The 25,727-nt window shown below is 34.4% G+C and overlaps 1 protein-coding gene across 1 annotated transcript in view; it reads right to left on the bottom strand.

Moving 5' to 3' along the window:
• Nucleotides 1–838: 838 nt before the first annotated feature.
• NMD3 (NMD3 ribosome export adaptor) overlaps nt 839–25,727 on the bottom strand; it is a 32,339-nt gene continuing 7,450 nt past the window's right edge. Inside the window, exons 5-16 of the mRNA XM_072807920.1 lie at nt 21,814–21,894; nt 20,928–21,056; nt 20,557–20,647; nt 12,940–13,018; nt 12,154–12,250; nt 10,099–10,216; nt 8,657–8,802; nt 5,793–5,905; nt 5,006–5,078; nt 3,689–3,795; nt 2,681–2,751; nt 839–2,247 (exon numbers count right to left, since the gene is read on the bottom strand). Of these exons, the coding sequence (XP_072664021.1) occupies nt 2,114–2,247; nt 2,681–2,751; nt 3,689–3,795; nt 5,006–5,078; nt 5,793–5,905; nt 8,657–8,802; nt 10,099–10,216; nt 12,154–12,250; nt 12,940–13,018; nt 20,557–20,647; nt 20,928–21,056; nt 21,814–21,894 (1,239 nt within the window). The 3' untranslated portion in view covers nt 839–2,113. The remainder of the gene's footprint in view (nt 2,248–2,680; nt 2,752–3,688; nt 3,796–5,005; nt 5,079–5,792; nt 5,906–8,656; nt 8,803–10,098; nt 10,217–12,153; nt 12,251–12,939; nt 13,019–20,556; nt 20,648–20,927; nt 21,057–21,813; nt 21,895–25,727) is intronic.

Here is a 25,727-nt window from a genome sequence, read left to right as displayed (position 1 = left end):
AATTAATACCAGCCTTCCCAAATTGTATCAACTCTGGGACATCAACAAGAGTATGTGGGAACCCACAGCCTGGGAACTATACTCTAAAAAGGGTAGGTTGGAAAAAAAAATAAAAATAAAAATAAAAAAATAAAAATAAAAAAATAAAAAATAAAAAGGGTAGGTTGGGACGCCTGTGTGGCTCAGTGGTTGAGCATCTGCCTTTGGCTCAGGGCGTGTCATCGAGTTGAGTCCCACATTGTGCTCCCCAAAGGGAGCCTGCTTCTCCCTCTGCCTGTGTCTCTGCCTCTCCTCTGTGTCTCTTATGAATAAATAAATAAAAACATAATAATAAATAAATACATGCATGCATGAATGTAGGTTTATCAAGGCTATGTTCCTCTGAGAACTCTTGGCTTATTAGCTTTTTCTTTTATTTTTTTTTAAATATTTTATTTATTTATTCATGAGAGACACAGAGAGAGAGAGAGAGGCAGAGACACAGGCAAAGGGAGAAGCAGGATCCATGCAAGGAGCCCGACGCGGGACTCAATCCCGGGTCTCCAGGGCCATGCCCTGGGCTGAAGGCGGGCGCTAAACCGCTGAGCCACCCAGGGATCCCCTTATTAGCTTTTTCTATTAGCTACATTCCTTTACCTTGTCACAGCTCTGTTTCAACAAACAGGTTTCACTACTCATAAAGATGACATCAAAAAGAGTAAGACTAAATTTGGCGGGAAACTATTTTTCACTGAGAAAATCGTATGACAAGTACTTAAATAATTCCACCTAGAACAACTGCATAAGGTAACGCTGTCATTTAAATGACACTAATACAATCACTCCAAGGACACATAAGAAAGGGGAGAATATTTTTATTTTCATGCTTTTTAAAGTCTTGACATAGAAGAAGAGGTAAACACAAACCACAAGTGAAAATTTTAACTAAATATGCAGACAGAGCAGGAGTCACTATACAAAGTTCAGGCCTTTGTCCGTAACTTCAGAATTGGGGATTCTAATCTTAAAAAAAGGAAAATGCTCCACTCAGCACTTAGTTTCCTTATGTAGGGGTATATCTAGAATTTATGAATTAGCTTACAGTTCTGACATATTTACTAAGTCTGACTTTACTACAGAAATAGGATCTTAATACTTCATTCTCAGAACACTTTAAAACTCAAGCTAATGCTTTTATTTCAAGGATATGGAAGGTGTTCCTCATTCAAGTCTAATTCATGGTTTTATAAAGCATAAAGATCATTTTTATTATTTCATTATCTATATATGCAGGATTCTAATTTTTTTATGGTGATGTATTCAATGACAGAAACTTAAAGATAATTCCTTCTCAATTTATAAACCAAAATTGTAAAAGCAAAAATGCATGAAGTGATAGGAAGACATTTTTATGCACAAGCAAGCTACTGGCTCTAAGGTGCTGGCATGAACAAAAATAACAGAAGTACAAATTATTTAACCTTTAAATAGCCTATATTTGCTACAAATCCATAAATACTTTAAATATATTTCCTTCTGCAATAAAATTTAAGATAATCCCTAATTTAACAGCTTTTGAAGGTGTTACTATTATGGATACAATAGATTAACTTCCCCAAATGTCCAGTAATAAACTGAACACCAAGTTACCTACCCCAACAACATAAAAATGATCTAATGTGGATCAAAGTGTGTAACAAGTTCATATAAAAAATGATCCTTCATATGCTCTTTTACTAAAGCAATCAATGTAAAATGATGTAAAAGCTTGTTTTATAATTGAAGAGTTAGGTAATTTCCAAAGTACCACAACTTTTTGAGATATGATTTCAAATACAGTGCTACAGTATGCAAAAATACTAGGGTCTCTTAAAAAGGCAAACTTAAAAAACTCCACACATAAAATGACCTAAGTATCATTAATAATTACATTTTCCATAATCTTTTATCCAAAACTTCAAAGCTATCAATCTCTTTCAGTGCTCTGAGTGAGCAATCAAAATCGTCCTATTTATTCAAGATTAAAACTAAATTTCTACTTCTCAATACGGAAGCATAGATGGAATAGACAATAAAAGTTATTTTTGTCCAACATCCTGAGCCTACAGATATGGAAATCATCTATAGTACAATCTCATTGTGTCATCATCGATTCACCTTCTTCCCCAGTAGCATCTTGGGAAATGTGGAGGTCTTCAAGCATTTCAGCCAGACTAATTCGAGGTGCTCCTTCATCATCTGTGTCACTTTCCACAGGAATGGTTGAATCTAAAAAAAAAAAAAAAAATACAAGGAGGATTTCAAATACATACAAACATGGAAATATACAAAATGCCTCCCCCCACCATCATTACTATTATTTAACCATATTGTATCTGCAGTTCTTTTATCATACCTAGAGCAGGCATTTATACTAAATGAATGAATGATATAAATGTATGAATAATTATCCATTAGTATAGGGATCAGAAATTTGAGGGATCATAGTAGGATACAAATGATATCAAATATGGTAAAACAACATTAGTAAATCTTACTGTTCTGCAACAGTATTTTTATTTTTTATAAATGTTTAGTCAAGTTTTAAAAACACACAGAAGTCACTTATGGAATTTAAGATACCAAAATACTTATGTTGGGGCAATATATCTACACAAAAGCAAAAGATACAACCTAAATCATACATTCCTAAAACACTAACCTCTATAAATGTTAACATTTTTTCTAATTGCCTCATCTTCTTCAAGATCTTCAAGGAAATCTTGGTATTGCCTATGGAAGGATAAAGAAACATTTAAATATTTCATCTTTACTGACAAAGTATGAAGTTATGTGTCCTTCATTTTCAGCACTATAAATGTGTTCCAAGTATTAGTATCTTTAAAAATAATATCTGAAGGTCACATATGAATGGTTAATGAAATACTCTGACACATTAAAAAAAATCTTTTTTTCAAGATTATATGATTAAAATAAACACATTGAATATAAGGTGATATTAAATATAAGACAGTAAGAAAACATCCTGCTACTTTACCATCCCTCCCCTAAAGTCTTATGGCCAAGTTAAAATACATATACTTTTAAGACTATACATGAAATAAATATGTACTTGCAATATCTAATCAATTTAACATATACTTATGAAAAATTATTTTAAATTACATTAGGCAATTATATTTTGGAAATACTGCTATTGCCCACTCAAATTTCACAACTCAATTTTATTTAAAAACCTTCATTTTCTTAGATATCAGCGTCTTCACCTTCATTACGGCCACTTTTGATCATCCAATATACTTTTCTAGAACACATCTTCATTTCTCCTTAAATTGTTTGAAAATAGTGTATTTGATATCAACAGGCTAGTTTCTTTTTATTCCAAGTCACAAGTACCCACTTGCTCTTTGTGATATCCACAAGGTACTTACTTATTTTAGCTTTTCAAATGTATTGTTTACAATAACGCTACAATTCTCAGGCTAAAACCCAGGAAATAATAATTCAATCTGTTAAATATCATTATATCCTCACACTGATTCAATTAACAGAGTATCCTCTTAAGCTGATTCAATTAACACCATAAGAATACAAAAGTAATATTGAATGCAACAATCTGGTGATGATTAAATGTAAAAAGTATACAGATTTATTTTTATTATAAGGATTTCCTTTGAGACAATATATAAGGTTTAAAGAAAAGTAGGACCTTTCATCATCTGTATCCATGTTTTCTTTATCTCTTGCAAGCTCTTTTAGTTTCCAGTTTCTACGACGCTGACGTTTTGTACGGTCATAGTTCTTCTTGATTAATACCTAAAAGTAATAGAAATATTTGCAAAGTTACAAAAAAATGGTGACTAAGTAATGGGGCCTCTTAACCAACTAAGGCAGCTGTTTAACCAACTGAGCCACGCAGGAACCCCTCTGTGTCTTTGTTTTATATCAAAGTTCAAATTTCACCTACCATTCACATAATCATCCTGAAATATTACAGGCAGACATTTTCCCCTCCCTTTTATTACTACTAATAGGCACTCATAGAACTATATATACCTTTTACAAATATATGTTCTAGGACAGCTTAAGAAATTGTGGAATAAATGAAAATAATTTTACACAATACAAAATCTTGAATGACTGTCTTGATCTCCTCTACTGACCCTGTTAGACTTTTATCTGAGCTATCCTTTTGGATGCCTAGGTGGCTCGGTCGGTTAAGTGTCTGCCTTCAGCTCAGGTCATGATCCCAAGGTCCTGGGATCAAATTCTGTATCCAGTTCCCTGCTCAACAAGGAGTCTATTTCTCCCTCTGCAGGTTATCTCTCTCACACACACATTCCCTCTCAAGTAAATAAAATCTTTTTTAAAAATTATGTTTCTATATCCTAATTTATTAATTAATAAAAACACAACTAGGTGGTAAGAAGGCGAGTCCTTCTTATACCATGACTTTTTTTGCCCACATCTAAAGAGATTAGTGAAGATTAAACAATCCAGGAATTAAGATCTTTCACATTTCATTCATTTTTGCTTATAAAAAAAACTCATGTTAGAATTTAACAGGCTTTTCCACAAACATTCTTTCTCTAAAACTCAACACTGTAAAGATTATTTTCAACTGCAATTATATTCAAACCTGAAAAATCTAGGTTTTCATTCTAAATGTTTAAACTGAGCAATATGTGAAATAAGCTGAGCCTAAAAGAATGAAGCTAAATTAAGTTCTAATGGTCATCGTTTTTAGCTGCAAATTTATTTTTGCTCTACAGATGGTATCAGGCATTTTGACAGAGAAGGGAAATTCAATTATTAAGAGCAACAAAAACCTCAAATCATGGATTTTCCCTGCAAAGACACATGACTAAATGTGAAGGCTTGCCCTATTATACCTTAGCTGAAATTTCAAAAGAATCTCTAATTGATTTGTTATTTTCATAAATGTGAACTCACACATCTTACCCATAAAAATTATTATCAATTCTCTTTATAACACAGGTTCAAAGGAAAAACTCTGAAGGCTTACCACATCTGGGACTCTATCTGAGTTCATTTTGTTGACATGCTCATCATTTAAATTACAGTTGGCCAAATCAAACCTGAAATAAAAATAAACACTTAATGACATAAGCATTTCTTTCCACATTACTTTTTATTTAATATATGTTCACCTGAAAGTTCTAAGATTAACATTTAATATTTCCCACATTAAAAGTTTTGCAATTTACTGTACAATAAACATGCCTCTACAGATATCTGAGTTTCATAGTTTCACTGTCCATCTTACCATATACTTGTAAAAGAATTGAAACAAACATATATCATTAGAATTCAGTTCCGTTTAAAAAAAAAAAAAACTCACTCTCTAGTAAAAAAAGATTGCATAAGAGCAGAAATAATGCTTAAGGCATGCTCATAAACTCTGTATTAGAATAGACTGCCCTATGCCTAAAAAGAACTGTTACATTTCTGGCTTCCATATTTTAAAAGTGAAATATCTGAGCAATAGAATATGCAAAATAAAAAACTACCCACTTCCCCAAAAAGCTACAAATATGATCTAACTATATACACGGCTCAGTTACTCAAAAATCTTAGATTAAATGATTAAATCATTTAAAATGATGGTCAAAATGGAGTAACTATGGGCTTTTGTCTAATCTAATTTAGTGTTCAATAAAGTGAACTATAATGCTCCTAAGAACTCTTAAATTCTTTATGGAATACACATTGTTAGCAGTTTAGTCTGCTGGCTCCTAAAGAAAATTTGCAATGATAGTTGCCAGTTTAAAACACTGTAAAATAATACAAACCCCAACACCAGGTCTCCAGGATTTAGAAGATGTCCCAAATGAGTGCGACAAAAATATTGTTTATCTGTATTCATTTCAGATGTTTTCTGTACCCAGACTTCCCCGAGGATATGCTGGACAAGAAAGAAAATGCACTCTTCAATAATCCAAGCATAACTCAAATTATCTCACAGAAATCATATACAATGTTGATTTCGCTTTTCTAATTTTATTTTATTCATTCATTCATTCATTCATTCGAGAGACACAGAGAAAGACAGAGACACAGGCAGAGGGAGAAGCAGGCTCCCTGTGAGGAGCCTGATGTGGGACTCGATTCCAGGACCCTGGCACCACACCCTGAGCCAAAGGCAGACAGACACCCAACTACTGAGCCACCCAGGGAACCCACTAATTTTTATTTTAAAGATAGCAACTGTTTTAATTTTACAGCTCTCTGAAACACTATAAAAATTAACAAATTACTATACAGAGTAAAAAAAATAAGGAATACATAAAATAAATATCTTTATTAAGATTTTATTTAAGACTTTATAAAACATAAACACTATCATCTAAATACAGATATATATAGAATTTACAAAACAAATGTTTTCACAGGGAGATGGGTAATACAGACTGAGCAAAAATAACTGAAAGATCTTAACTCTAGAAAATATCATAACAACCCCTTGTTTTACATATAAGGTTCAAAAAACCAAGGTTGAGACAAAGCAATCTAGCAATCCCAGTGGCACTACTACTACTAGAAAACCCAAATATTTATAAAATTAATTTTTTGGCTGTCTATTATGTGAAGTATAATCTTTTTTGTCCTTAATATCTGTTGCAGAAACAATATCCCAAGTTTGAAATTATTTTTTTTTAAGTAGGCTCAATGCAAGGTCTGAACTCCCGACCTGGAGATCAAAACCCTAAGCTGAGATCAAGTGTCAGATGCTTAACTAATTGAGCTACCCAGGTGCCCCCTAAGTTTGAAATTTTAATTTGGAAAATCATTAAAGTCTCTTTCCAACATAGGATTTTACAAGCAACTATAATTGACATTTCAAATTTCCAGGCTAAATTAAATGCAGCACTTGCCAATACTTTTTAGTAACAAAAACAGACCTACAAAATGGGATCAAGAGGAAAATACTAAGAGTTATAGACTGAGGAATTAACAAGTCTCAAAGAGGTGAAAAGAAGAGATAGAGAGAGAAACTGAAATAAATGATAGTTCCCAGATTTAGGAAAGAAAAAAGGAAAATAGGTGAATTACTAGTTTCTTCAAAACTAAACATCTTACCAAATGATACAATAAACATGCTCCTCGGTATTTACTTACCCAAAGGAGTTGAAAACTTAGGTCTCCACAAAAGCTAAAAACACAAGGATGTTTATAGCAAGTCTATACATAATTGCCAAAACTTTGAGGCAACCAAGATGTCCTTTACTAGGTGAATGGGCAAACTGCAGTAAATCCACACAATGAAATGTTACTTGGCATTTAAAGATTATATGGTTCTAATCTAAACTATGTAATATTCTGAGAAAAGCAAAACTACAGACAGTAAAAAGATCAATGATTGCCAGGGGTCAGGAGAGAGAGAGAGGGATAAACAGGCAAAGCACAGAGGATTTTTAGAGGAGGAAAAAACGTGTATAATATTATAATGGAAACGTCACTATACATTTGTCCAAAGCCATAGGATGTACAAAACTAAGAGTGAAACATAACTTAAATTGTGGACTTAGGTTGAGTATCAAGTATCAATGTAGACTCATCAATTTTAACAAATGATAATGGAGGAGGCTATGGCATATGTGGAGACAAGAGGTATATGGGAAATTTCTTATCTCCTCTTAATTTTGCTATTAAGCTAAAACTGCTCTTAAAAAGTTGTTAAAAAAAAAAAAATTAAGGCACAGGAGCTCCCACTGGCTAAATTTGGGACAATCTGAATGTCCCAAAGGAAAGAAAGAAGACAAGCAAGTTAATAGGAAAGGGAGAAAAATCATAACATTACAAGGAAGAGATCTGGCTATCAGTGAAACAGCCAAACACGCCTATCACTCAGAATAGCATAAAATCACATAGTGACACTTCTAAAATGTTCTGGCCAAAAATCACTCAAGTTTAAGCAAGCCTTTTAGATCCACTCTTCATTTAAAAGAAATACAAGAAATTAAGAAAGCTAAATAATATCAAGAGAAAACAGTAAGAGATTCATAAGATAAATGCCCCAGTTGCCTTAGGAAGTTGATATCCTAAAGGAAAACAAGAGCGAAGGGGGAGTAAAAGATTTAGGAGGTAGAACATTCACATTCAATATAAGGTCCCTAACTGGATACTAATTTGAACAAACCATAAAAGGCATTTTGGGACAAAAGAGGAAATTTGAATATAAATTATTTAAGTTTATATGAATGATAATACTTTGATTAGAAAAATGTTCCTAAAAAAAAAAAGAAAAATGTTCCTATGTTTTAGGGATACATATTGCAGTATTCAGTAATTACTGATAATATAAGATACACTTACATTCAAAATGTTTGAAAAAAAAGGTTTACTTATCATTTCGTCCTCCTATACAAAAGTAAAGCAAAGAAATGCTTTTTTCACAATAAACATTTTTAAAAATGTTTTCAACATTAAAGAGAAAAAAAACTTACCAGTGTATGTCTAATAAGTTTCATAACAATGGCCATGTGTAAAAACAAGTAACATACAAATATGGAATGCATTTGAAACCTAATGAAGTGTTAGATTTCTGTGGAACCAAATTTTGGAATTACCTAACAAACTATGAAACTGAAAAATACAAAAGAGGGACCAAAGCAATTAAACTGGGGGGCAAAAAGATGGGCAGGATGGAACTTACCTTTTTGGATATCATTCCAGCACCTGCACTGCGTTTTAAATCTCGGACTATGCTGCACTCCATCACAATAAACTCCTCTAGTTGTTTGGGATGACATAAACTATTGAAAGGGTGACTCCAGAAAGTGCTTCCGTCAATATCCGCAACTAAGTATAAACATGGAACATCAAAAAATGAAGTATTTCAAAAGCCATCAAACGTGTCAATCAGGAAGACGTTGATATATATGAACTGGCAAACATGAGGTTGAGACCACAGTGGCAACTCTCTGGAGTACCATTTATTCTTATAAATCAGCCCCAAACTTCTCACAGCACAAGAAAAATTTCAAGTGACAGTAATATACTATTTTTAAGATTTTATTTATTTATTGATGAGAGGCAGAGACATAGGCAGAAGGAGAAGCAGGCTCCCTGTAGGGAGCCTGATGTGGGACTCGATCCCAGAACCCTGGGATCACGACCTAAGCCAAAGGCAGATGCTCAACCACTGAGCCACCTAGGTGCCCTTAAGTGACAATAATATCTTAAGTAGTTACTATCATCAGAACCCCACAGAGCTGAGTGCCTTTAGAATAAGATCAGGGTTCCTGGGTAGCTCTGTTGGGTGACTGACCCCTGATCTCAAGTTCGCGAGTTCAAACCCTATGTTGGGCTCCACGCTGGGCACAGAGTCTACTTAAAAAATAACAAAAAATAAATAAGATCAGATCCACTCAGTTGTATAGTTGTTTCATGTGCTAGCCCTTTAGAAAGGTTATCAGTCATCTTAGCTGCTTAAAAGCAGCTTTATTAAGGAAATAAAGTTCTACCTGACAGATATTCATCCCAAAACCGCAAAAGACCTTTGACTTACAAATTCTAATTGCCAAGGATAATAAAGGACTTTCTAAAAAATATAAACTTGATTTTTTTGTATAACAGAAAACTTACATTACAGGAAAAACATGAAAAAGATCAAGAAATAGGAGATATACCTATCCATATGAAATCTTCTTTAAAAAAAATGTTTTATAAAGGGAATGTTAAAAATTATGTGTAATAATGATAAAATTAGTTAAAATTCGTATTTAAACTAAATGTTTTACTGCATTACAAGTGAAATGTTCCAAATCTTAAATAGCTGCTATACACTAAACTTGGCAATCAACTTAATTATTCACAAAAATTAAATGAGGTGAATAAGTCAATTTCAATAAAAATAAATGGACTAAACCTAGAAAATTTTTTGAAGTTCACAGAATTGTTTCTCCAAATAAAAAATACAGGAGTTACTTATCAAAAGCTTTAAAAATTCCAGTGTTTTTAAAGAAGTAAACAGCAGTAAAAATCTGAACTAGTTTTGCATAACAATATCACTGAGAATATCTGATAAAATTAACAATATAAACTATTACTCCTTGCTGGATAAAACTGTCAAGACAAATATTTTCTAAGACTTACCTTGTAGTGTATTTGGATCTATGAGATGTATGGCGCTGGTTACTCGAATACACACACAAATCTGGTTCATATTTCCCAGGCTTTGTGCCAGTTTTGGAGATAGACAAACAACATTATCCTAGGCATAAGAACTAACATTTAGAGTGAAGCAAGTCCTAAATAGCCATCTTCAATAAACACTCATCAATATAAACCAAGTGTATGTGCCCAAACCAAAACATTAATTCTATTAACAAAGGGCCTAAATCAAATCTTAGAGAAACAGAAAATAAGCTATTCCTTCTAAAGATGAGAGTATCTGTCTTAATAAAAATGCTTTAAAAGTATTTTTCCAGATCTCACTTACCAAGCTATTAAGTTTACTTCAATTTTATTGAAGTGTGAATGCTTACTGCTCTATGGTAATACAGTGAACATTCTAAGCAAAGTATTATAAACATGAAGGAGAATGATTTTCTAAATCTCCCTGTGCCTTTCAATAAAAAATAAATTTCAAAAGAGCCACGTTTCTCTTTCATGGCTATATGCACGAATACGCAATCAAAATTTAATGCCAGAAAGCATGTGTCCATGTGTACATTATTACCAGCAATGTAATTACCTGTTTTAAAACTGTATTAAAATACAAAAAAAAAAAATCTTTGTTATATTTTAAGCTGTATCTATTCACAATCATAGGCTCCTCCACTAAATGGGCTTTCTGTGTATCTCAAATAGCACCTAGTCTAATACTTTGTTTCTAACTTAGTAAGAGTCTCCATGGATTAATGAAAATACTTTTACATTGTATTTTTATTCAGTTACTTGCATTAATCAATCCAAGTACTTAACCCATGGCCTAAAGATGGCATCATATCTAGATTCACATTTCCCAGGCTTTGTATCAGGAAAATGTTCACTATTTTAAGCTCAGGCTAAATTTGGCCCACCACCCATTTCTGTATAAAGCTTTTCTAAAACATAGCTTTGGCTATTCATTTACCTATTACCTATGGCTACTTATGTGCAACAGCAGACCTGAATACAAAACAGATTATATGGCCTAAAAGCAAAAATATTCATCATATGGTCCTTTACAGAAAGTAAAAGTTGCCAACTCCCCCCTTTTTAAAGTAGGCTCTGTGCCCAATGTGGCACTTGAACTCATGACCCTGAGATCAAGAGTCCCATGCTCTACCAATTGAGCTAGCCAGGCGCCTCTGCTGACCCAGTATTAAGCTATCATTTTATCCTTGTTATTATACACTGCACCGTAAATTAGCAATAGTATCTTTAAAGCTTTAGAGTCAAGACCTAGGCACAAATCCTAGCTTCTTCATTTTGTAATTATGTAACTTTGGGCAAGTCATCTAACCTCCCCAGGCTTCAACTTTCTCATGTTCAAAATGATGCAATGATTTACCCCTTATAATTAGATATGAAGAAGTGAAATAGACTCAAATACTTAGATATTAACTTTATATGGAATGCTTCTAATACACTATGGCATTTATCATTATTAATAGATATTGACACACAAGTTCCTATATGGTAGAGACCTCTAAATAATATCCTTAATACACTGCCTTCTATATAGTAGGTGCTCATTAACTATTCGTTGCATTTTAATTCATTTATATTTTTGAAGCAGGATTTTACCTTAATACAAGGAAATGATAACCTACTTTTAAGTATTTGATGTTTTTAAATCACAAAAATGATTCCATGATCTTATTTCCACAATACTGTTTAATTTCATCATGCCCAACTTCATTTTACATACATGCTTCAAAGTGGTTCACTGATATTTATTTTAATGTCCTTTCCTGTATTCAAACTTTTCATGTGTCCACCAGGATCAAAATGAAAGGTATGCCAATTTGTAATCTTAAGCATTATTATTTTTCAGTATCTTTTTAACATGGGTGAATATGTCAGAAAGGAATTCTTTAAGAAGTTATTCTAAATTTTTAACCAGTCCCAGAAGAACTCAGGAGCTAATAATTACATATAAACCAATTAATTACCTTAATTATTCTTTTTATAGACATGGATTAATTAAACGAGAAAAAGTACCTTGCATATTGGAACAATTTCCACAGAAAAAGTGCTTTTGTAATTGTATGTGTTACTGTGGATATCTTGAGAGATCAGTCTCTGTGAGGCTTTGTGTCTGTTAAGAAAAAAGGTTTATAGTAATAAAAAGACGAAGGTTTCTACTTATATAGTCTAGAGAATATCAATTTTTATCTAATCAAATCATCACTGTCCAAGGTCTGAAATAGCTTCCTGATGCCCACTATGGCAAAGCCTAATTTCATCCACTTACATTTTAAAACCTCCGCCAACCCAATCGCATCCTACCTCTTTTCAATTTGTCTACTCAAAACCTCTAAAACATGCACTTGGCTCAGACCAAGGTAGTCTATTTACAGCATCCACTGAAAGCCACACTAATGTCCACCACAAGTCTTTGTTCACACTTATCTCACCTTTCACTATAAACCCTATCTTAAAACTTCCCATTTTAGGAGCTTAAGCCCTTTTTCCATGAAGCTTCTCCCCAAAGCCCTCTAACTCCATCTTTCTTGTGTCTTATTTAAATACATTCAATCAAAAGTTTAGCAGTATAGTACTTATCATAGGGTGAGATCTAGCTCCCCAAAGAGATTCTTCTATATTCTTTGGCTAACAATTTCCATAAAGTGGCTAATCCAATAGATGCTTACTAATTATGTAAGTATTCCTACTACAATTTTAAATATTTTAACATAAGAGTAGTCATCTAAGCCTGAGGGATGGATATAATCTATATCCATTCCCAGCTCCTTGGACTTAATCACATTTAGGTTCAGAACATACCTGCAGGGAACTGTACACTGAAGAAATTCTACCATTTTCTGAGCATGCTGTTTTGAAGAATAATAGAAATCCAAACCATCTTAAAAGAAAAAAAAAAAAGAAAAGCCACATGAAAATAATTCTGCAGAATAAGATTCCCCTCTACTAACATAACTATATCACAAATTAAATGTGTAGTAAACAAATTATTAGGAAACATAAAAATATATCAATTAAGATTTAACAAAAGGATAGACAAACAAGGCAAATAATAACAAAAGAAAACAAGATTCACAATCTTAATTTCAGATAAAATAAAATTCAAGGCCAAAGGGGGAGAGAAATGGGGTGTCTGGGTGGCTCAGTCAGGTAAACATCTAACTCGTGATCTTAGTTCAGGTCTTGATCTTAGGATTAGGATAGCCCAAACTGAGCTCCACACTGGGCATGTATCCTACTTAAAAAAAGATGAGGGAAGAGAAAAACCACGCAAAGAAGCGTATTTTATATATTAATCTACCAAGAAGATAGTATGAATGCATCTACTAACACAGCACTAAGATGCAGAAAACAAAAACTATTAAAAAGAAATAGAAGTTAATAAATGTTAACACATGCACAATCACTGTGGCAGACTAATATGAGACTATCAAAAACAAAATGACCAAGAGGATATTATGCTAAGTGAAATAAGTCAATCAGAGAAAGACAATTATCATATGATTTTACTCACATGGAATTTGAAGAAACAAAACAGAGGATCATAGGGTAAGGGAGGGAAAAATAAAACAAGAGGAAGATAAACCATAAGAGACTCTTTTAACTATAGGAAACAAACTGAGGGTAGCTGGAGGGGAGGTGGGTGAGGTGATGGGGGATGGGGTGATGGGCATTAAGGGGACCAAATGATGTAATGAGAGCTGAGTGTTATATGCAACTGATGAATCGCTGAACTATACCACTGAAACTAATAATACACTATATGTTAATGAATTAAATAAAATGAAATTTAAAAAAATAATTTTAAAAAAATACCAAAAAACAAAAATAACCAAACTGATTAAAAATAGGAAGGACACATAAAACCTGAATAACTCTCATGGTTGATTTAACTGAGATTATAGAACATGGTCCCAATAATACTTTTTTTTTTTTCCATTTTATTTTTTTATTCATGAGACACACACAGAGAGAGGCAGAGATATAGGCAGAGGGAGAAGTAGGCTCCTAACAGGGAGCCCAATGTGGGACTCGATTTTCCCTGGACCTGGGATCATGCCTGAGCCAAAGACAGATGCTCAACCGCTGAGCCACCCAGATGTCCCAAGAATACTTATTTTTAAAAATTCATAGAACATTCATAAAACAATCACATACAAAGATTTTTTTAATTTCAATAAATTCTAAACAGTATAAATTATAATTATTAATATTACCTGATCACAATGCAGTGGCATCAAAAATCAGTAACAAAGGGAAAATTAAAAGCACACCTACCTGCTTTTAAAGATACTTATAGAAATGCTTATAGAGATACTCTTTCCAAACAACTCCGCTAACTAGTAAAGTAACTCAGAATAACCAAAACCAAATTCTGAAGATGAACAGAGTTGTTGGGAACTTATACTTCCCAGTTTCAAAACTTGGTAACTTTAGTCAAGACAGTGTGGTATTAGCATAGGATAGATATACCGATCTATAGAACAAACTTGAGAATCCAGAAGTAAACCGTAACATTTATAATCAATACATCTTTGACAGAGGATCTAAGGAATTCATTGAGAAAAGGATAGGCTTTTCACTGGGAAAACAGGATATATCTACAGGGAGAAAGATGAATTTAGACACTTATCTCACACCATGCACAAAAATTAACACAAAGGTTTAGATCCAAATTTAAGAGCTAAAACTATAGGGCAGCCTGGGTGGTTCATCGGTTTAGTGCCGCCTTCAGCCCAGGGCCTGCCTGATCCTGGAGACACGGGATCGAGTCCCATGTCGGGCTCCTGGCATGGAGCCTGCTTTTCCCTCTGCCTGTGTCTCTGCCTCTCTCTCTCTCTCTCTCTCTCTCTCTCTCTGTCTGTCTCATAAATAAATAAAATCTTAAAAAAAAAAAAAAGAGCTAAAACTATGAAACATATGAAGAAACGCAGAAGAAAATCTCTGACACTGATAAACAAGAGTTCTTAAACATGACAACAAAACCCTAATGGATAAAAGAAAAAAATTTATGCATTACTTTAAAAATGTTAAACTTTTGCAATTCCAAAGACATCACACTTCCTGGCTTCAAAATTAAAAGCTACTATAATCAAAACAGTTTGATAATGACATAAAGACAGTCGTAATAACCAATGGAACAAAAGAGAGAACCCAGAAACCAATCCATCCATTTATCTAGGGTCAACTGATCTCCAACAGGGTGCTAAAAATACACACTGGGGAAAAGATAATCTCTTCAAAAATGGTATTGGGAAAACTGGATTCCACTTAATACAAAAGAACAAAGTTGGGCCTTTGTTTTACACCATTCACAGAAACCAACTCAAAATGGATTAAGGAATCGAATATAAGACCTGACACTATAAAACCTCTAGAAGAAAACAGAGGGGGAAAAGCTTCATGACAATGGTCTTGGTGATCATTTCATGGATACGATACCAAAAGTACAGGCAATAAAAACAACTGGGACTACATCAAACTAAAAAGTTTCTGCACAGCAAAAGAAACGCCACCACAGTGGAAAGGAAACCTACAAAATGGGAGAAAATATTTGTGAACCACATATATCTGACAGGGAGTTAATTTCCAAAATATATCAGGAACTCCTATAATTCAACAGAAAAAAAAATAACCTGATTAGTTAAAATATTTTTGTTTTAAAAATGGGCAGAGGAACTGAACAGACATTTCTCTAAATAAGACATATAAATGGCCAAAAAGTATATGAAAAATGCTCAAGGTCAAAATCATCAGGCAAATGCAAATCAAAACTACAATGAGGTATCACTTCATACTCATTAGGATGGCTATTATTAAAAAGTAAACAAGCATTAAGGAAATGTAAAACCTGGAACTTTGTACACACCAGTGGAAATGTGAAATAGTGCAGCCACTATGAAAAATAGTATGGAGGGTCTTCAAAAAACTAAAATAGAACTATTATGTTCCATTAATCCCACTTCTCAGTATTTATCCAGAACTGAAATCAGTATCCCAGAGGTATTAGCACTCTCATGGTTATTGCAGCACTGCTCACAGTGGCCAAGATGATGGACATTTGGGGTTGTTCCTACCACAAAGGAATGGATAAAATGTGGTATGTACATGCAGTGGAATACTATTCAGCCTTAAAACAACAGGAAATTCTGCAATATGCCAATAACATGGGTGAACCTTCAGGACATTATACTAAACGAAAATAAGCCACTCACAGAAACACAAATACTACATGATTCCATTTATAAGAGGTATCTAAAATACTCAAATTCGTAGAATCAAAAAATGGAATGATGACTGCCCATGGGGGAGAGAAGGAGGAAACAGGAAGTTACCAATTAATGAGCATAAAGTTTCAGATAAGCAAGATGAATAGGCTCTAGAGAACTGCTGGTACACTGTATTTCTAGTCAACAATAATGTATTATACACTTACAATTTTAAGAGGGAAGATCTCATGTTAAGTGTTCATATCACCATAAAAAAAAAAGGACAACATTAAGAAAATGAAAAAACAAGCTATGTATGGGCTAGGAGAAAATATCTGCGAGTCATATATAATATGAGGAACTAGTATCCAGAATAAAAAAAAAAAATTCTTAAAATTTAGTAAGACAGAAAATCCAAATAAAAAATGGACAGATGGGGATCCCTGGGTGGCTCAGTGGTTTAGCACCTGCCTTTGGCCCAGGGCGTGATCCTGGAGTCCCAGGATCGAGTTCCACATCAGGCTCCTGGCATGGAGCCTGCTTCTCCCTCCTCCTGTGTCTCTGCCCCCCTCCTCCTGGGTCTCTGCCCCCCCCCATCATAAATAAGTAAATAAATAAATCTTTAAAAAAATAAAAAATAAAAAATGGACAAAAGATCTGAATAGTTATTTCAACAAAAAATTTACAGAAATGGCTAATAACCTCATGAAAAAATGATCAACATAATTAGTCATTAGGAAATACAAATTAAAACCACAAAATGAGGTACCACTTCATACTACTCTCTAGAATGACTCTGAACAAAAAGAGACAATGTTGGTGAGATGTAGAAACTAACCCTCAAACACTGCTGATAGGAGCGTAAAGTGATACAGCCACTTTGGAAACAGTCTGCCAGTTTCTTAAGAAGATAAATATAAAAGAAAGATGATAAACATAAATTTGCCATATGACTCAACTATTCTACACCTAAGTATATACCTAAAAGAATAAAAGAGCTGAGATGTTTGCTGAAAATAAAATATGCAATGTATAATAGGATAAGGTAGCTATAAAACCAATACATATTCGTGAAAATTTATAAACTTCAGGATATTTATTAGAAACTGAAAATAAAGGAAACTTCCAATTAATAAATAAAGTCTTTGAATTAATTGAAAATTTAGCAATGCATGAGGTCTAGGTGGCTCAGTCGGTTGGGTATCTGCCTTCAGTTCAGTTCCTGATCTTGGGGTTCTGGGGTCAGGACCACATTGGGCTTCCCTGCTCAGTAGGGAATCTCTTCTCCCTTTCCCTGTGCCCTCTACCCACCCCCCAGGTCAAGCACTCTCGGTCTCAAACAAATAAATAAAATCTCTTAAAAAAATTAAAATGAAAAATAAAAATGCAACGAAGTTGCAATCCGCAATAACAAATAGTGTAGAACAGCCAAAAAAAAAATAACTAGAAACATTTAAAAATCTTTATGAGGAAACTATAAAATGTTTCACTGAAGTACAGAAAAGAAGTGAATAAAGATTATGCACTAAGCGGGGTTCTATTCTGCATAGATAATTTAATCTTCGCAATAATCCTGAGGTAGGTGCTATTACCATCCTTTCTAGTTTATTGATGGGAAAACTGAGGCTCAGAGAAGTTAAATAATTTGCCTAAGATCACACAGCGAAAAAACTGGTGGGACAGAGTTCAAATCCACAAAATCTGGTTCAAGAATCCATGTTCTTATTAACTATCACTCAAATCTTCCAAAAAAATTAATAAGGGAGCACATTATTATATAGTTTACATACTGTGGTAGAAGCAGTGGGACAAAATAAATCAGAAGGGATCCATGTATATAAAATAATTTATTGTATGTAAGAAAGGAGATATTTCACATCAGTGGGAAAGGATAGACTGACCTCGGAAAAACTCCAACTGGTAAGCTTAAAAATTCGAAAATAATTTACTTTTAAAAATACAATAGTGGGAGCATAGAAAGCTTTCCAATGTAAGACACAAAAGTTAGAAGCCATAGTTATATAACTAAAAAATAATTCCCACATATAAGGGAAACCAATGCTATCACAATTTTTATTTTGTATTTTTTTAATTTTTAAATTTTTTTTTTTTTTTTGCTATCACTATTTTTATACAGAATACATATTATAGCGGTGCCTGAGTGGCTCAGGTGGTTAAGCATCAACTCTTGATTTTGGCTCAGGTCATGATTTCAGGGTTTTGAGACTGAGCTCCATGTTGGGCTCTGCACTGTGTGGAGCCTGCTTAAGATTCTCTTTCCCTCTGGCCCTGCCCCACAAAAGAGTAAACATATACTATCTTGTTTTAAGGGGTTACCTCTGGGGAGAACAAATAGATAAAAGGAATGTAGAGGTCTTTTATTCATATACATCTATGTGTGAATTTTTACTATTACTAGTAAAAGTAAATAGTAAAATTTTAACAATTTTAAAAAACAAATTTACAAATAAACCACAAACAAACAACTCATCTAAATCAAACCAAGAACTAGTAGGGAAAAAAATATAGATTAAATTCTCTGGATTAAAAAAGGGCTGTTAAACTCACAATATTTTTGGTTTTGAAAATGATTACAAAAGCATGTCCCAGAATGTATCCAAGTCTTTTGCTACAAAAAACTTCTTTGAGTATATTTCTGCCAGGTGATGAAACAGAGTAATAGTGGTTTGCTTTCTTAGCTAGAATATTTGGATCTACTTATCCTTGAAAGAGTTACTCAAAACAGAATTACTCAAAACAAAGATGTATTTTTGCCTGGTGGCTAACCGCAAATAGCCAAGGCACTATGTTGACTAGGCAGCAAGGTACCTTACCCACTAAGATTATTCATTAAATTGTGTTTCACCAATTTAAGGGCTCCTGGGTGGCTCAGTTGGTTAAGTGTCTGCCTTTGGGTCAGGTCATGTTCTCAGGGTCCTGGGATTGAGTGATGGGCTCCCTGCTCAGAAGGGAGTCTTGTTCTCCCTCTGCCTCTGCGGCTATCCCCCACCAGCTCCTGCTCACACACTCTCTCTCTCAAATAAATAAAATTTAGAAAAAAATAAATTGTGTTTCACAGATTTAGATTATTAACCTTATGTCTACTGGCAAGGCACTCAGGTCAATACAAAGCTTAAGAGATTTTCTTTAGGTGACATCACTACATACATCTCCCCCCATTTAAAGACCCAAGACCACACTTTTCTAAGTACTTTCCCAAGACATACAAGATGTGAGTAACAGATCAGTTGGTAACAGTGGAACACCCAGGTTTAAAATGAGGAGTCGACCTAAGAATTTAGTCATTCCTTCAAGAACAGATATCTTTAAACCTATACTTTAAGAGACTAGGAAAACGACGTATGTACATGTTCACCAGCAGCAAGTACCATCTCAAAATAATAACCTTTAACAAGAAACTTAAGAGTCTGCTTAAGAATATTTGTTTTCTGGGATCCCTGGGTGATGCAGCGGTTTGGCGCCTGCCTTTGGCCCAGGGCGCGATCCTGGAGACCCGGGATCGAATCCCACATCGGGCTCCCGGTGCATGGAGCCTGCTTCTCCCTCTGCCTGTGTCTCTGCCTCTCTCTCTCTCTCTCTCTCTCTGTGTGACTATCATAAATAAATAAAAAATTTTAAAAAAAATCTTTAAAGAATATTTGTTTTCTACTATTAGAGAAATATACATCCATCATCTAATATGTATATGATATCAACAGTAAGATACGATATCATGCAAGTTTTAAATTCCACCTTTAAGAAATCTAACTATATCATTTGTATATCAAAACCAAAAATATTACAAAAGAACCTACAAATCTCAAAAATAATTTTCTTCCAATGAGAAACTGATCTCTGCATAAAACAAGTTTTTGATGAATTTTTCATCATAACACTTTACATTTCATTAATGCAGTTACTGGTTTACTCATCTAGTAGCTACTTAGTGTAAATGTAAGTTAAAACAGAAAAAAATTAAGAATTCAGTTCCTCCATTGGACTAAACACATTTCAAGTATTTAATAGCCATATGTGGCTAGTGGCTACCATATTGGACAGTGCAGATAAAGAACCAAGATTTTTTTCTTCCTAACAAAAGAAACTGTTCTTTTGGACAGTATTATTCTAGATATTATCAATAAAGATAAGACCTCTTATTTAGATGGACTAATTCTGCCCTAAATTCAAATGCTTTCAAATTTTAACTCACCATGAATCTCTTTGATACGAAGTGTATTCTGATGCATTCCATATTTCAAAATCAACTGTTCCAGATAGTAGAAAGTTTTTTTGTGCAAAGTCTAAACATAAATACATTATTAGATTAATAGATAAAATGTAAAAAAGAAGAAAAGGCCATCTATTGCTATAGCACATTGATTTTTAAAACAAAAACAATCTTTAAAGATTATCTAAAATATGATAGTGATCTATTTTTAAAAGTAAATGTTGCAGAAACCTGGACTATCCCTGGTTCCTCAAGGATGTGAAAAGGGAAAGGAGGAGGTTTTACTAACTGTTTATAATTGACAAAGATGAAATACAAGATGAAGGATTCACTTATCATCCTTCTCTCAATACCTTTTGCCTTACTTGAACCACAGCCTTCCAGAAATCCTTAGCTTCTACTCTGTGGCAATCTCCACACATCTGAGGCTGAACAATATAATCTACCACAAACACCTGCTGAAGGATAGCACCATTCATCACCTGATATGGGGGAAAAGGAAAAAAAAAAATCACATTCCTTTCTTCTTTGTTTTAATAAATATTTAATATTTAAAGTTAATATTTAAAGTTAATATTTAACTTAAAGTCTTTTTCCATGAATGTTTTGAGGACATCAACAATAAATCAATTAAATTAAAGGTCATAAGAATAAGTTAATCCTATTTCAAGAAAAAAACAAGTTTGATTGTAGGATAAAATTAACATTTCATATTTACCTCTAGTTAAAGTGGTTGTGAAGAATAGTCTTTGAAGAATTTGTATATCTATATGTGTGTATGTATATATAAAAATACAAGACAAAGAAAATTCTAAAAACAGAAGACATTCCTTAATTGTTCCCAAACATAGCCAATCATCAGAAACCATCTAGGCAGCTTTTTAACAGATTCCTAGGTGTCACGTCCAGATGGATCCAGTTCGATTCACTTACTGTGAATTATTATGATGATCGACCAAGTTTGAGAAACACTGCCTTAGCTCATGCTTTTACTTCCATCTTTTTTCCTAATAAAAATAACTCTGAAAAAGATTACCTTACCCACTAATCATGAGCAATGGCTGCTTTGGATCATCTGGCAAATGACCAAAAAAAACAAACAAAAAAAAACACCTCAGGTTAAAATTAAGAGTGTAATCTCTCCTCCTAAGCTATTCAAGCCCTAAGATAACTTACCAATATCCCCTCATTTTCACTACCTACACTTCAGACATGCTGAGAAAACTGTATACAGCTTACCTCTTTCTGAATTGTCAGTTTAACTTTAAGTCTCTTAGAGTGGGGCTCAGTCCAGACAAAACCTGCATCTACAAGCCGTACCTTCAAAAGAACACAACCAAAAAGAAACTTAAGTTCCCACTTGAGAAAAAAGATGAAAAAACAACTCATTAGCAGAGTTCAGAAGATGTTTAAGGAATCTGTGGTTAGCATCATTACTCTACAACAGCAGTCAAAAAAAAAAATTTATCATCAGAAGTATGGCAACAAAAAGAGCAATAAAAGGACCATCTAAGGACTACATTAATGCAACTGGTATAATTCAAGCAAAAATATAAGTGTCTGCGTAGGAAGAAATCCTTTTCCCTAAAAAAAATACTTTTTTTTTTTTTAATGGAAATTATACTTTTTAGAAGAAAGCAAAGATCTGGTGTTTAATCATCTACTAGAAATCTCATAAACAAAAGTTTCTACTTGGATTATTCTATCTATATTAAGTATTTGGCTTTTAAAAAAAGGCTTATCAGAGGGGGTCTAATGCTGAACACTGAATCCACAATGGTAACTCACTGATATATCAGCAGAGGTCAAAAAGTGTGCTATACGTGAGGACCTCAATGTAGCTCAATATAGCTAAAATGGGTGTTTTGAGGAAGAGGGAAGAGGAACAAAAATGGAGGTTATTTCATTAATTTGGGCAGGAGTTGCAGGTGAGTTGAACTGAAAGGTGCTGGAAGTAAAAAAAGTAGAAAGACCCAAGAGTTATTTAGGAAAGAAGATTTACAAGACTATATGACAACTGGATACGGGAAGGAGGAAAAGAACAGATTTTAGAATGACACTCAAATATCCATCTTGGGCATATAGGTAATAACTATTTTTCTGAAACAAATAGAGAACAGATTTGATGAGGAGAAAAGATGTTACATTTGGTTTCAGATATTTGAGTTTAAGAGGATTTATCTATGAGATCCCTAAAATGAAGTTGTTCAGTGGATGTTAATGTAGTCAGTTTGGAATTCTATGGAGAAACTTGAACTGTTGTAGATAACAGATTTTGGAGACATCAGTGGGCAGATGATAATTTTTTATCAGCTCCTGTCTGGTGAGAACTAGACTAGCTGTTATAGACGCAGCACTCTCTATAGAGTAAAACCCTTTTAATGTGACTGGTTCCACTAAAGCCACACCAGGTACACAGAGTGACAGTAGTTTCTTACTCCTTCAGCCTCTATCCACCCACAAGGGTCAAGGCCCAAGGGCTCTAATACTGCCCTTCTCTCAGCTTCCAACCTCATCTACAGAAATGGAGAGAAGACCCTTGACAATTAACTTCAACACTGACCAACACAGCCTCAGACAATCAGAACTGATCAACTTTATTGGACCCTTTATTCTTTTTAACAGTCCCAGACACTTGTTACCTCTAATCCCCCACACTCTAATCTCTATATGGTTCCACATACTTCCCATTCTGTCCCATCTAACACCTCTCCCAAAATTCTGAAACCCTTTTACTGTGCCCTCTGGAATGCAACATTCACTAACAACAAAACCTCCTAAATCCTCAGTCTATTTGCTGAACATTCCCTTCACTTTCTCTTTTTTTTAGACTTTATTTTATTTTATTTTTTTAATTTTTATTTATTTATGATAGTCACACAGAGAGAGAGAGAGGCAGAGACATAGGCAGAGGGAGAAGCAGGCTCCATGCACCGGGAGCCCGACGTGGGATTCGATCCCGGGTCTCCAGGATCGCGCCCTGGGCCAAAGGCAGGCGCCAAACCGCTGTGCCACCCAGGGATCCCTAGACTTTATTTATTCATGAGAGATACACAGAGAGGCAGAGACACAAGCAGGGAGAAGCAGGCTCCCCATGGGGAGCCTGATGTAGGACTCAATCCCGGACCCCAGGACCATGACCTAAACCAAAGGCAGATGCTTAACCACTACGCTACCCAGGGATCCCCACTTCGTCTTCTAATCTCCTGATTATATATATTGTTCCCCTGCAGATAATTAAACTAATGAATGATTTTTTTTCTCATTCCTATCACTGGACCAAGAGCCAGAGGTGTCCTCTTTGCTCTTAACTACTAATTCCAAACCATTCTCCCTGCCTCCTCCTTAAATACACCCAGTCTTGAATCTGAAGGCTATGCTACCCCTTCTTTGTTATAAACATCTGTTAACTCTTGCAAGGTCACATGTTCTCATTTCTCAAAGACTTTATTTAGGCTCCTGGCTCACTGTTGCTCTTTCCAACAATATTAATACTTGGTGATTTCAATATCCTCATAGATAATCCCCACAAAACCCTAGCATCTCCATTCTTTGAGTCCTCTTTCCCCAAGATCTTGTCCTCCTTCTATCTTAGCTACTCATATCTTTTACCAATAAGTTTTATCAATAACTGAAATCCCTCCAAAATCTCAACTCCAAATATCCCACTTCTTGACCCCCACCTCTTAACCTTCCAGCTCACTTTTCTAGTTCCTGAGCACCAAAAATTCTTCAACCTACTGCAACCTACAATCTATTCATCCTACCACTTTTCACTATCCCTCCTACCTCCTTTTTCTACTCACTTCCATCATATGCTAGCTTAAATGTCAAGATCATCAAAATCATTCTCATGCATACACTCAATTCCCTTGGTCCCACTCTCATTTCACCTTGTCATTACTAAATCACTTTGTTAAATCCAGTGCCCTACCTATTCTATGCCCTACCTGTGCAGCTGATGAGGCTAAAGAAATGCTAGTCTTTAAATTTCTAACAGTAACCTTTGCAACAATCATACATCATTCTAGTACATTCTCTCTCCCACTCTGGAGGTGTGTTTCATACCTTCCCTTCTCTCCTCAAGTATCTAACAGTTTTTCCTTCATAACTCCTCCCCAGGCTTTTGTTTCTCAATTAGAAAAAGTAATAAGAAGATTTCCCAGAAGCTCCTACTTACAAACATTTCTCTATTACTACAGACAACCTGTCCTAGCTCCTATTAAGACCAAACTTAAGAATGCCCCATTAGAGAGCAAAGACCTTTATTTTGTTCCACAAAATACTCCAGGGTCCCAAAATGGTGCCTGGGAGAGAGTAAGTACCAAATACTTGTTGATATTCTTCCACTAGTATGCTCTATCTTCTCTTTTCCACTCCTCAAGGTCATCTCACAGTCAAGTATTCTGTCTCTGTGCAGTTTCACAGATTTTTCCCTCTGTACTCAACTCCCAGATAGCTTATAAATATACTCTAACATCTCATATCCTTTTTAAAAATGTTTTATTTATTTATTTGACAGAAAAAGAGTGAGAGCACAAGCAGAGGAGTGGCAGAGGCAGAGGAGGGAACCCAATGCAGAGCTTCACCCAGGACCCTGGGATCCTGACCTGAGCAGAAGGCAGACACTTAACCAACTGAGCCACCCAGGCGCCCTTAACCTCATACCTTGAGAAATGGGTCCCTTCCCTTTTTTCCCCCTCTACCCACTATCCTATTTCTTTCCCTTTACTCAAAAAAATTATCTATACTTGTTATCTCCAATTCCTGTTCTCCTATTCTCTCATTTTCATTCAAATTAGGTCTTTATTTCCACCACTAAACAGAAATTGCTCATCAAAGTCATTAACGATTTTCACATTGCTACATCTACAGAATTTGACCCATTAGCTGCAAATTACATAGCCAGTCACTTCCTTTGTAAAATACTTCCTTTACATTCCAAGACACTACACTCATCTAATTTTTCATCTACCTCACTAGCAACTCCTTTTTAAGTCTCCTTTGGTTTACCATCTTCTCAAGCTTTTAAGAGTAAAAGACCCCAGGATTTAGTCCTCAAATTTCTTCCCTTCTCTATCTAAACTGTCTTGGAAATTTCATTCAATTTCACAGCTTTAAAAACCATCTATATTCCAAATTCATCATCTCCA

This window comes from Canis lupus, chromosome 31 (genome assembly GCF_048164855.1).
Source record: "Canis lupus baileyi chromosome 31, mCanLup2.hap1, whole genome shotgun sequence".
Lineage (NCBI taxonomy): Eukaryota > Metazoa > Chordata > Mammalia > Carnivora > Canidae > Canis > Canis lupus.
Note: the sequence above shows the minus strand (reverse complement) of the source record. Positions and strands in the feature narration are given on the sequence as shown.